Genomic DNA, 14,493 nt, shown 5'->3' with positions numbered 1-14,493 from the left:
TCTGTTTTTAGAGTTTTTTTAACCATTTTTTAAACTTTAAATGCAGCAATCGCAGTATCATATGTAACTATGGAGCTAATGAATCGAATGGATCTTATTAAGTTTAAAGAACTGTTTTCCTTTCTATCAAACAATTTCGAGCATATTTTTAAAGCAATCAAAGTTCTCCTTGTTCTATGTCTAAAAAAACAGAAAGCAAGCGAATTTTGTAAATTAGTTTTTGTCGTCTTCAAAATTGACAAAAAAATAAGTCCCCAATGCTATAACGGTTTGTCTAAGCAACTTACTACATAAAGTTTTCATTATCTTTTTTAAATTAATAATTAGGTATTTTTATGAAAACTCTCATTTTCATTTTTGTAAAACAATGTTTTGAACACGTTTTCTTTTACGAAATCAACAGGATTCCCGTTAGGTCTGCAGAAAGTAATTATGAATCTTTCCGAAGAAAAGATGATAATAACATATATTTTGAATTTTCTGCCATATCTTTTTCGGTAAGTTATTTCTCAAACCGAAGGCCTCTTAGCGATCTTTTCTACGTAACAATCAAATCTTTCATGATCACTTTTTGGAAAGATTATTGCCGTTTTCGCTGTGTAAGCTCAAAGAATTGATCATTCTCTGGAAAAGGATTTGCTGACTTTTTTCTGCTTTCAGCAAAATGCTGAAGGTTTTTCTCTATTGAATTATAAAAACAGCTTGGCAACTAATTGCTTGGCTACTATTAATACATTCTTCAGCTCATCATTATCAGCAAAAGAAGCCTACTACTAAAAAAAATTAATCCGTTTTTTTCTCTGAAGATTAAACGTCACCGATTTCTTATAACTATATTTGATACAGAAGTACTTTGGCATGTAAATTAGGATATGTTCAAATTTAATTACACGTATTTTCAACGGCACATTTTGGATTAGTCCAGCTACGTTTTATAAAATTTTAATTTGGGGGGAAGAACAATATACTCAAATGTTTATTGGTCAGTTAATTTTGACCGTTCGATATATTAATCGTAGTGAGTTGTGAGTGATATCCTTAAAAAGCCCGTTAAGCATAGAATATGGAATAATGTTAATTAAAGAACAAAACAATTCAAATCATAGCCCACTTTTGATAGGTCCAATTGGTTCCCTAAGAAATTCCATAATGTATCTTGTTTCTTTACTCAAAAGATTATGATCATTTTGACTTAAGAAGTTTGTTTTTTAAGTAAACAATGGCTTATTTAACTGTGCCAATATTTTTCTGTTAATTTGGTCAACTTGTAGCTTAGTGTCAGCAAAAAAGAAAAAAAGAATGCTTTTTCTTCGTCTTTTTCTTACTAAGTTATAATTTAATCTTTAAGCGGTTTTACTACTTATGTTGTGGTTTTCTGACTTTGATATTACTAGAGTTCACTTTTTTTTAATCTATAGGCTTTGGCCCATTTTTTCACGTCTTTTCTCGTTTTGTCACACTATCACAATATTTGCATTTCACAGATTACAGTATGGGTTTTCAAAAAAGAGCTCAATTGAGCATATAAAAGTCTATAAAGGTATATATATATATATATATATATATATATATATATATATATATATAGTAGTGTTAACGGCTTCGACGCTCCTTTCTCGAAGAAGTTGTTTGAATTTTTTACATATGTCTATAATTGTCGTTTTTGCTTTGTCTTTTTAGTTGTATGAAATTTTCTTAATAATGACAGGTATCATTGGCTTACCATGGAGGAATAAATGAGCCTATGTTTTGGTTTGAATAAATAGCTGACTTGTTTCATGACTTCTGATGTGTTTCGAAACAATTTTTTCTTAAAGTTTAAAAAGACACATTTTTTAACTTCGAATTTTTGTTTTTTTTTGTCTATTTGTTACCTAGTCTCGTTAATTAGTGTTCACATATTACATTATTGTTGTCGAGTGAAGATGTAAGTGTACAAAACCAAAATTTTTTAAAGATTTTGTTATGAATTTACTGGCTTCGACACTGGTTTTTCGCAAAAAAGCAAACTTATTTTTGCTTTTTGTTTATGATTGACGTTCTGTGACGTCACACAAGTTTTGAATAATTACAGGTCTCAAATGCTTCCTTTGGACGAGCAAATGAACCTATTTAAGTGTTTAAGTGTTTCATTCTCTAGCTAATGGCTTTCATGACTTTGAAATTTTTTTTTTCGAAAATACAAAAATTTTACTTAATTTTGCTTTTTTAACTTTATTTGTCAACGTGTTACCTATTCTCATCTGACGCTATTTTGACCTTGTTAAAATTAAAAAAAAAATCGGGCATAAATTTTTGGATGTATTAAATGTTTGTTGCTATTGTTGTTTGATTTCAATGTTCGTCCTGACTTGCTTTCTAAATAATGGCTGATACCATCACTCAAATGCGGCATTTCTTAAAACTCCCTTGAATTATTTGCGTTGGAGGCAATCTTTTTGTTCATACGCATTTTTTTTTAAAATACTTGCCTCCTTGTTCAATTAATTAACTGCGTAATTTATTACCCTGTTGAAATTTTGGATTCTATCATATAGTTTCCAAGTTAAAATTTTTATGTAGAAGACATTCCGTTTCCAATAACCCAGCAACAAATTTTTTTCACAACTTCGCTAACTTGTTTTCGAGAAACACGTCAAAAGTCACTTTTTGTAGATACGTCTCGCGGCGACCTCTGTCACGACATTCCCAAAGTCGCACCAGAGTCAAGCTGTCATGGAGAATTGTGGACTGGCCAGTGGCAATTGTCGGACATGATCCCAATTCTGGTAAGAATTTCACTTTATGACTTGATTATATTATAAAAGCGCTGAATAAAAAATGAAGAAATAGAAAATTGCGTTTTCCTACTGTTTTGTGTTACTGTAGTCCTAATTTTAGCATGCTACATTTTAGCCCTAGTGGGGAAATTTTTGGTTAGAAAACGTAAGAAACCGTCTAGCCAAAAACGACGAAAGCCCTTACGATTTTTTCGTCGGTATCGTCGTTTTTGTTCGGTATTAAACATAAGAAAGACAATTTCTTACGTTCGAAACCGAACATACCGACAATTTCTTACATTTGAAACGGATCATACCGAACAAACCGAACATGCCGACAATTTCTTACATTTGAAACCGATCATACCGAACAAACTGAACATAACGACAATTTCTTACATTTGAAACGGATCATACCGAACAAACCGAACATGCCGACAATTTCTTACATTTGAAACCGATAGTACGAAACAAACCGAAAATGCCGACAACTTCTTACATTTGAAACCGATCATACGAAACAAACCGAACATACCGACAGTTTCCTACATTTGAAACCGAACATACCGAACAAACCGAACATGCCGACACTTTCTTACATTTGAAACTGATCATACGAAACAAACCAAACATGCCGACAATTTCTTACATTTGAAACCAATCATACCTAACAAACTGAACATGCCAACAATTTCTTACATTTGAAACCGATCGTACGAAACAAACCGAACATGCCGACAACTTCTTACATTTGAAACCGATCATACGAAACAAACCAAACATACCGACAATTTCTTACATTTGAAACCGATCATACCGAACAAACCGAACATGCCGACAATTTCTTATAAATGAAACCGATCATACCGAACAAACAGAACATGCCGACAATTTCCTTCATTTGAAACCGATCATACCGAACAAACCGAAAATGCCGACAATTTCTTACAATTGAAACCGATCATACCGAACAAACCGAACATGCCGAAAATTTCCTACATTTGAAACCGATCATACCGAACAAACCGAACATGCCGACATTTTCTTACATTTGAATTCGATCATACGAAACAAACCGAACATGCCGACAATTTCTTACATTTGAAACCGATCATACAAAACAAACCGAACATGCCGACAATTTCCTACATTTGAAACCGATCATATGAAACAAACTAAACATAACAAAAATTTCTTACATTTGAAACCGATCATATCGAACAAACCGAACATGCCGACAATTTCTTACATTTGAAACCGATCATACCGAATAAACCCAACATGCCGAAAATTTCTTACAATTGAAACCGATCATACCGAACAAACCAAACATGCCGACAATTTCTTACATTTGAGAACGATCTTACCGAACAAACCGAACATGTCGACAATTTCTTACATTTGAAACCGATCATACCGAACAAACCGAACATGCCGACAATTTCTTACATTTGAAACCGATCATACCGAACAAACCGAACATGCCGACAATTTCCTACATTTGAAACCGATCATACGAAAGAAATCGAACATACCGACAATTTCTTACATTTGAAACCGATCATACCGAACAAACCGAACATGCCAACAATTTCTTACAATTGAAACCGATCATACCGAACAAACCGAACATGCCGACAATTTCTTACATTTGAAACCGATCATACCGAACAAACCGAACATGCCGACAATTTCTTACATTTGAATTCGATCATACGAAACAAACCAAACATGCCGACAATTTCTTACATTTGAAACCAATCATACAAAACAAACCGAACATACCGACAAATTCCTACATTTGAAACCGATCATACGAAACAAACCGAACATACCGACAATTTCCTACCTTTGAAACCGATCAAATGAAACAAACTGAACATAACAAAAATTTCTTACATTTGAAACCGATCATACCGAACAAACCGAACATGCCGACAATTTCTTACATTTGAAACCGATCATACCGAATAAACCGAACATGTCGACAATTTCTTACAATTGAAACCGATCATACCGAACAGACCGAACATGCCGACAATTTCTTACATTTGAGAACGATCATACCGAACAAACCGAACATGTCGACAATTTCTTACATTTGAAACCGATCATACCGAACAAACCGAACATGCCGACAATTTCTTACATTTGAAACCCATCAAACCGAACAAACCGAACATACCGACAATTTCTTACATTTGAGAACGATCATACCGAACAAACCAAACATGTCGACAATTTCTTACATTTGAAACCGATCATACGAAACAAATCGAGCATACCGACAGTTTCTTACATTTGAAACCGATCATACCGGACAAACCGAACATACCGACAGTTTCCTACATTTGAAAGCGATCATACGAAACAAACCGAACATACCGACAATTTCCTACATTTGAAACCGATCATACGAAACAAACCGAACATACCGACAATTTCCTACATTTGAAACCGATCATACGAAAGAAATCGAACATACCGACAATTTCTTACATTTGAAACCGATCATACCGAACAAACCGAACATACCGACAATTTCCTACATTTGAAACCGATCATACGAAACAAACCGAACATACCGACAATTTCCTACATTTGAAACCGATCATACGAAGCAAACCGAACATACCGACAATTTCCTACATTTGAAACCGATCATACCGAACAAACCGAACATACCGACATTTTCTTACATTTGAGATTGATCATACCGAACAAACCGAACATGTCGACAATTTCTTACATTTGAAACCGATCATACGAAAAAAAACCAAACATACCGACAGTTTCTTACATTTGAAACCGATCATACCGAACAAACCGAACATACCGACAATTTCCTACATTTGAAACCGATCATACGAAACAAACCGAACATACCGACAATTTCCTACATTTGAAACCGATCATACGAAGCAAACCGAACATACCGACAATTTCCTACATTTGAAACCGATCATACCGAACAAACCGAACATACCGACATTTTCTTACATTTGAGATTGATCATACCGAACAAACCGAACATGCCGACAATTTCTTACAATTGAAACCGATCATACCGAACAAACCGAACATACCGACAATTTCTTACGTAGAAAACCGAACATACCGAACATTTCTTGCGTCGTTTCTGTTCGGTCTTCTCAACTAGGGAGTACTACCGTAGAAAGCTCATGAATTCCTTACACCTCTCAGAATGGTCTAAAATTTGATCTTCCCAGCTTTACAGCCATTTGAATTGGTGGTCATCAGCAATTTCTTCTCTCGAAAAATATTACGTTTCAATTATTCACCCCCTAACTTTAGCTCAAATTGTGCCCATTAAATGCCCATTTCTTAAAAAAAAACAGCGGTTTTCAGCGCATATATTATATGATTTTATCTATTTTCAGAGCACTTAAGCGAATAATTAGCAAAGGATCTTGTGCCAAAATTTGCGTACATTCTCAGCGAGTTATCTTGCATATTCATAGTTTTAAGAACCCCCCTCCCCCGCCCGGTTTGGGTAAACATGGCGACAGAATGTATTATGATTAAAAAATGACTATAATTCCAGACTCATCTTCCAACTACGGCCGAATGATGCAATACGAAAGTCACAGAGGAAGATCCGAAAATTCCAATTCCAGACATACCCACCAATCTGCCACAGCTGTGGCTGTACTAATAATCTCTCTGGGTACTGTCTCTATACTACTTATTGTGGCTACAGTCTTGTTAGTGGCGTCTCTTATCTGTGGTCGGGGAGGTGGTGGCGTACTCGCTTGTCCTATTGATCGAAGCAAGCTCAAAAAGTCGGCAGCTCCTTCGCTGTTGATAGCCCCTGGGCATTATAAGCAGCTTGATAACGTGCGAGCAGCAATGCGTCAAATTGTTGGAAAGAAAACAGGTATAGTGGAATAAAATTGCTCAAAGTTTTACGTATTTACAAGCTATAATTTATCATCTGAGCCAGATGATAAATTATAGCTTGTCAAATAATGTGGACAATTTTGTACATTTTACCTCTTTAAGTTCACGAAATGTATCTTAATACATGTAAAAAGGGCCTTAGAGTGTGAGATATGTCTGCAAAGGTACGATTATACTAATTTGTTATTAGACAATGTCTTTGTTCCTTGTCTTAAATAAAAGTAGGGGCGCCGACTCATTCGTTAGCAATTTTGACTCTTAAGAAAAATTATCAGGCAAATTTGAAAAATTAGCACAAAGCTACGGAGCTGGAACAACCAGTTGTTGCTCAAAATAAACATGAAAAAAATTCATTTGAAGCTCGAAATGGAATTTTCCTGAAATAATATTAGTATTATGGATTGAAGTCTGAAAAACAGGTTGCAGTAAGAAAGAAAGAGCGTCCAAAACAAGAAAAACAAATCACAAATCATTTTAACTCAAAACTTTGAAAAAAAGTTTTTTTTTCAACCGAAAAATATAAATCAATTCGAATTCAAAATTAATGCTTCCAGATTCAATATTAGCATAAATAAAATTTAACTAAGACACGAAAAAAAACAAGTTTAGTTCTCAAACTTCAAAGACACTTTTTGAGACATCATTTGAGACGCAATCGAAGCTTTGAAGCTGCTTTATTCTATATTCACGTTTCAATAAAGAAAATATGTCAGGTGAAAAAAAACACAATCAAAATTTCTTTGATTATTTGGAACAAAAATTCAAAAAGCCAGTAAAACCCATTAAAAAACAGCATTTTAATTGCTCTTTTCTCAAGATTAGTGTATAAGTACAATTTTGCCGGAAAAAATTCAGATATAGAAGAAGACGCCTCAAGACACGCATTTTCAGTTTCTGGAAATAAGTTCTGACATATAAAACCAACTTGATAATTAAGGCTTGACCTTCAATTATAACTTCAATCAAAGTTTTAGAAGAAATAACTGAAAGTTTTGAGGATTTTTCGATATTACACTAATAAAAAATATATGGTACGCTTGTATGAAGCTAGTAGAAATTTACAGATATATTTTTTAAAATGTTTTTTTTTCCAAAATACTCAATAAGAAACAGTTTTTCTGCCAAAATCCTGCAAAAGTTATTTAATCTAACACTTTACTAATTTTTTTTACCAATTTCAAATACATGGGTGATTATTCTGAAACTTTTCCGGATAAATTTTTGGCACCACTGAATCAAAGTCATTCAACCTGACTACGCAAGAGATTGAAATCAATGATCCTAAGAAGTAATTAGCATATTGATCAAATTGCAAACGTCTCCTTATTCTTAACAGGTTTTCCATTTGCAAAACAGTCACTCTTCTTTAGAGTTTAGGAAGTAGATTGTTTTGAATAGAAGTTAGGCAACTGTACATTATATGATAGGCAAAATCCAAATAATTTGAAAATCTCATGAAAAAGGAACGCTTAATAGTTTTGTTTGGACATTTTTAGTGAATCTATTAAGCAGAATTTGAAAGTTGTTATTGTAAATTGTTTCCGGTGAATAGGAAATTTAAAATTATTCAAATTAATATGCCCGTCAGGACTTGAAATAAGCACCGAGTGTGTAATCAACCAAATAAAATACTACTCAATTTTAACAAATTTGTTTGTTGTTGAAATTTTACTTTAAAACGTTTGATAAAGTGTCTTTGAAACAAGTATGCAAATTTATCTGCTTTTTGCTGAGATTTGGAAATCTGTCAGATTTCTACAAGATATAATTCTGTTCCAGCTAAAGGAGGTAAAAGATTAATTGAATAAGAATAATAATTAAATTCCAAATTGGAAATGGATTTTTCAGATGTGTATGCATTATATTTATCTGACAACAGACTCAAAAATTGACTTTTTGACAAATAAAGTGCTCACAAAAAATTAAATAACAAAAGATTTAAAATTGTAAAACGCAATTAATTAATTGGAATTGTGGATAGAAAATTGAAAGTTGTACCCACATACAGTTTAAAAGTTTGATGGGTGAAATAGCAGTTAGAGCGTTTACAAGGGAATCAACAACTGCATTCCGGTCCACTTTTTTCGAAAAAAAAGAGAAAAAATTTTACTTTTGGTAAAATTTTTTCACGTTATAAGAAGAACTCTAGTGTCTTTCTTTAAAATCTGACTCAATTTCAATTTTTACATCGATATTTCACACGCGGAATGATTTTTGTTTCACAGAAAAAAATTTGCATCTCAAAATTTGACAATTGTACCGATCAACTACAGACTTTTGGAAGAAAATATTTAGAGGTAACTTATGTGGATTTATCTTCGGTCAATCCACAAATTATTTGTTAATAAATCTCAAGCTATTTTTTTGGTTTCTGAAATCATAACAAAATGTCATAGGTTTGTGATATCCAAACTACTAGGCTATAGATATGTTTTCCCCGAGGCATGAGAAAACTATGCATTGGTAAATGTGCGACCATTTAGGGGAAGCTACAGACTATACTGGTTGTGACAATGCTACGATAGCCTCTGAATACACAGTAAGCTCCACTTCGGCTGAGATTGAATTTCACAAAACGAGGACCAATTTCAACGCTCAACGTCATCCACTTGGAACGACCAAAGGATCTCTTTACAACTATGACGTCACTTTACAAGGTCTCATCTCGAGCAAACCAGTTTCTGAAGACATAAATGAAACTGATGAAGATGATGAAATAAGTCAAGGTTTAAATCACAGTCAAATTCGCGCTAGTTCAATTACATATAAGCCAGGATTAGATCCAAGATCTGGAAACGCAACTGTGGCCTCTCTTGTCCAACAGAGTCACTATAATACAAGCAGAAAACCTTCATTGGTGGCTCATAGCATTGTCGAGGCCAGCGGTTGTGATGATGACGACGGCAGCTGTGGAACTCATGTTCCTCACCGAAAATCATGCTTGACTTCTGAAGTTAGTCTTCTGATATGATTTTGCTGTAAAAATAATTTATATTAGGCCATGACAGAATAATAGGACAAGCAAGCATGTCTTAAACTTACTCCAACAAGAATTGGTTCTCAAAAATGAACATGGAGGCTCCGTAATGCGCGCTTGCACATAATATTCCGACACCAATCACCCGAATTTTTTTTACTTAAATGTCTTTCAAGTGAGAAAGAGGTAGAAAACTTTTAAAATTTCTGTTGGACAATAATCGAATGTGAAAGAAATACTTTTAAACTCAAACCACTAAAAGAATTAAATACTGCTACATTAGAGGTTCGTTTCGATCTGCCATTATGGAGACTAAGGGACAAGACAAACAAAATCAAATAACAACAAAAAATATTAATTTCAAGAAAAAATCAATGACTACTTTTAAAAGAAACTTTTAAGAACAAATTCAAAATTCCATCAAATATATCCTAAATTGATCAGATTGTCGTGTAATTCACTAGAAAACAAAAAGGGCAATGTTATTGAATATGTTTAAATTTTTGAAATACAATTAGTTTCAAAGTTATTAAAATAATCAGCTGTCAAATGAAATGATCAAATGGGTTCATTTCTAAAAACAATTCCGATCTTCCATTATCTATAACATGTCATAGGACTACAAAAAGAACAATACCTTTGGGCAACATCACAAATTCAAACAAATATTGCAAGAAAACGGTGTCCAAGCCGTTATTAAACATAACCTATTCACTGAAGACATTTAATATGCTCAAGAGCGCCTTCTTTCAACGCTGTTAATCTTATATGTGACCTCTTACAATGAGATATTGTGACAAGTCGAGAAAAATGAAAAAATTAGCCAAAATTTAACCCAAAAAGTCGGATCAAAAAGTACAACAACAATTCTCCATCTGTAAAGTAATTTCAATAAAACTATAGCTGACAGCTTAAACAGTTTTTCTTTACATAATTGACAAAAAGTTGAACAAAAATACGGAAAATTCTTCAAATGTTCACAGAAGATAAACCCTCGATAATTCTGCGGAAAAAGTTAATTTAAAAAAATCATGTTATTTATGAATTTTACGCCAGACAAGCTTTCTAATGATATCTATTCTCGACAATGCCTGAAAAAAACAAGTTGAGCAAATTTTTGTCCCTCAACAAGATGGGCCGGAACAATGAAACAATCTTTCAGCTGTTTAAAAGTTTTTCATTTGGCTTGTTGTTTTTCATTTCAGCATTTTGGAAAGAATACTTCAGAAAATCTAATTGTAAAATATGACATAACCAATTGACCAAATTCATAACTTATAAACTCTAGCTCAACAATAAAAGGATTTACTTCGTTCCGCTAATTTTTTTTGCCGTAGTTTTTCGTGAAGTAAGAAAACAACACAGATTCAAAAAAATAAAGTGTAAACAGCCATCTAGGTGTCATAATATTGAAATAATTTGTAAATGCAACAGCGATTGTTTTTCCTGTTTTCTTTTTGATTAAAATCAAGCGAAATTTCGAGTTCGTACCGTACCGTTTTTTTTCAAAATGCTGGCAGGTCTTGAAATTAAGCACGGACTTTAAAAGATCCGCAAACCTCGAGGAAAACTGCTATACCAATCTCCAAACTCTTGGCCGATCGATAACTTTTACGCAGAGAAAAAAGTGGTAGAGTTGATACGCTTTAGCACAACTCAATGGATCATCATTTTTTAAAAAAAAATGTCTTCAAGAAAACCGAGGGTTAAAGTTTTCATAACTATTCAAATTATTAACATTTTCGCGATTGCATAGATTATTTGCAACAGGAAACGAAATTAAAACATCAGATAATTTGTGAATATTATATCAGATTGATATTAGCTGCCATTTAAAAGTGATTGCGAAATGAGGTATGTTCTTTTTTAAAAAATAGTATTTTACGGCAAAATAGACAAAAAGATGGGGAAGAAAGATCACGAAACAGACAAAAATAAACAAAATGTTATAAATTTAGAACACATTAACACTCTTCTCATCAAATCTCTTCAAATTGCAAAAACCCAAAAATCGTTTTTAAAATATTTTGATACCGTCTCTCTGCTTATGTTAGGGAGTACCTATACACTAGTGGTGCATAAGGCAAGAAAAAAACAGCATAAAATATTATAATAGTTCGTTTATTGAATTACAAACCAGCTCATCATACAATCAACTCATAAAACGCATAGCTATGAAACGCAGAAAAATTGTCTGTTCAGGTCTTGCTCCGCAAAGATATATCTTAAAACCAAAAAAAACCACAAAAAATCGGCTGGATTTAAAAAAAGCGAAAAAGAGGCCAATTGTTTACAGTATTCAATCAGTTTTGTTTAAAAAGGTTCCAACATTGAATTTTCTATATATAAACCAATTAATCTTTAAAACAATTTGCTTGAACCATAGAATATTCCCTGTTAGCAGCTAGATTTTTCGTAGGAGAATAGAATGGAAAACAAAAGCACAAAAATTGTTCGAAAACGTTAAAATTACAAAAAATATAATTTAAAATTGCACCTGAAAATCCGATGAAAGCTGAGAAATCCTAAGCGTACAATCAAATTTTTGAATATGCAAGACAAAACAACTTTGCTCAAAAATCTGAAAGTCAGAACTGAGAAACTAAAGTATCAACCCCGTGAGGGAAATATTCATCTCCTTTTGCAAAAATTATTTACACATTTTTTCTCGATCTCTTTTTCTCTTTTTTTTAGAGTAGTTCTTGGAAAAAATCTACTGTCTTTTCTTTGTTGTTTTGAATTCTGTTCAGCAGATTGATCCAAGCAAAAAGCCAACACCAACCAGTAACTAGATGAGGAAGGATATTAAAACCGGTTGCATACATAGTAGGTCAAAACACTTCCTGTGCGCCATGAGCAGCAGTCACCAATTCCTATTTTTAATGCTTAGAAACCGTCAAGCGCCAAAATCACAAAGTGCTTTGCAGTATGTTTTCTTTAAATTTTACTTATCGAAACCAGTGGGAAAAATTTAAGTTTCAATAAAAATTTTTTGAATACTAATTTAAGTTCAAATTATTTTGGGAAAAAATTAGATATCCATTTCGGTGACCTGACACACTAAAGAAATGATTGATAAAATAGTAAATGTTCTGCTAAGTTTTGTTTAAATGTCAATCATCTTTTTGATATATTTTGAGAAAATGATTTGTGAAAACGATTATCAGACACGGAAAGTATAATTTCTCCCAACAAACTTTAAAATTCTAGAGCATATGAATTGCACTTCCAGAGCGAAGGAATTGCACCTTATTTTGATAATCTTTACCAAAGGGTTAGAAAGCCATAAAACTAGAAATTATGGATGTTCATATTATACTAGAGGGGACAGTTCCTTACATAGTTCCTAAATAAATTATTAGCTGGCTAATTTTGACTTGATGGCTAATATATATATTTTTAAAAATTCGGGTTGCGTTAGAGTATACACACTGCTAAGTAAGTTGTGATCATAAGATGGAGCTAGAAATGATAGCTCAATATAAGATAGCATCGTAAGACTCTCGCAGTGTGCACCAGTTGGCTCAGTGGCGAGCACAGGACTACAATCAGTTAAGAGATTGTGGGGTCGCAACCCGCAATGATCCCAAATTTTACTCCACTATAATGGTGTGTCTTGACATAGAATCAACATAACAGCAACGAGTTGCTCTAATAGGTCGTCATAAAAAATTTTGTTCAAATTGACTGGGCCAACGAATGATGTTGCAAAAAACCTACAAACAATGTTTTTTTTTGTAATTTGCAGGCGTGTCTAATTTATAATTTGTTTTTTTTTCATTCACAGGTTAGTTGTGTGAAATATCTGAGAGCATGGTCCCCTGCCCCCTCCTGCACACAGAGTTCTCCCACGCCAGTGTTTGACAATTTCGAGAGTACGAAATAAGTTTCTACCAAAAATGCCAACGTTAAAGCAATTTGACCGATTCAGCTTTTCCAAGACGTTATCAGAGGATGTCCAAAACAATGGAGTCATCCGTTATTACTGAAATTAGCTTAATCGATATATGATTTCATGTCTTTATTTAAATCTCATTGTGAAAATTTGTTTGAGAGCGTTGATGCATTTTTATCCAAACAACTAAATGCTAGGACGCCAAGATTACTTTACAGAAAACTCGATCAATAAGTTGTAGAAAAATCAACGACAAACTTGAGGTTGAGACATTTAATACTTTGCCAGGTCCTTTATCAATTATAAAATTAAACTCTTTATTGTGTGATTTCGTAATTAATTATAATTTATAAATCTGTGCTTTACTTGTGAGATGAAGAAAAATTATTTAATAGTGAGAATAGGTCGACAATATTTAATAGGTCGACAAAAGATTATTTAATAGTGAGATTAAAACATATGGTGACAAAAATGAGTGCAAAAAGGAGACAGTTGAAAAACTCTTTTATTAAAGATAATTTTGAAGCCATTGAAACAAATAGTTTGAAATTGAAACCTTTAAATAGGTTCAAGTATACCTCCTGTGGAAGATAATGAGACATATTTTTTATCAGACATAAGTCTGACTTATGTCTGATAAAAAATATGTCTCATTATGTCTCATTATCACAGGACGAGACACATTATAAAAAATATGTCTCGTCCTGTGCTCGCCACTGCACCAGTTGGCTCAGTGGCGAGCACAGGACTACAATCAGTTAAGAGATTGTGGGGTCGCAACCCGCAATGATCCCAAACTTTACTCCACTATAATGGTGTGTCTTGACATAGAATCAACATAACAGCAACGAGTTGCTCTAATAGGTCGTCATAAAAAATTTTGTTCAAATTGACCGGGCCAACGAATGATGTTGCAAAAAACCTACAAATAATGTTTTTTT

At 33.2% G+C, this 14,493-nt stretch overlaps 1 protein-coding gene across 3 annotated transcripts in view; it reads left to right on the top strand.

Moving 5' to 3' along the window:
* The window catches only part of LOC142338281 (uncharacterized), a 39,035-nt gene extending 25,201 nt beyond the window's left edge, over positions 1-13,834 (top strand). For 2 of the 3 annotated variants that reach the window (XM_075387962.1, XM_075387961.1), the window contains 4 exons: positions 2,656-2,768; positions 6,325-6,657; positions 9,164-9,633; positions 13,445-13,834. In XM_075387962.1, coding sequence (XP_075244077.1) covers positions 2,656-2,768; positions 6,325-6,657; positions 9,164-9,633; positions 13,445-13,543 — 1,015 coding nt within the window. In that variant the 3' untranslated portion in view covers positions 13,544-13,834. The remainder of the gene's footprint in view (positions 1-2,655; positions 2,769-6,324; positions 6,658-9,163; positions 9,634-13,444) is intronic. The other variant, XM_075387963.1, reaches the window with a different exon arrangement.
* The last annotated feature ends 659 nt before the right edge of the window (positions 13,835-14,493 follow it).

This window comes from Convolutriloba macropyga, chromosome 4 (assembly GCF_964194025.1).
Source record: "Convolutriloba macropyga chromosome 4, txConMacr16.3, whole genome shotgun sequence".
NCBI classification, from domain to species: Eukaryota; Metazoa; Xenacoelomorpha; order Acoela; family Convolutidae; genus Convolutriloba; species Convolutriloba macropyga.
Note: the sequence above shows the minus strand (reverse complement) of the source record. Positions and strands in the feature narration are given on the sequence as shown.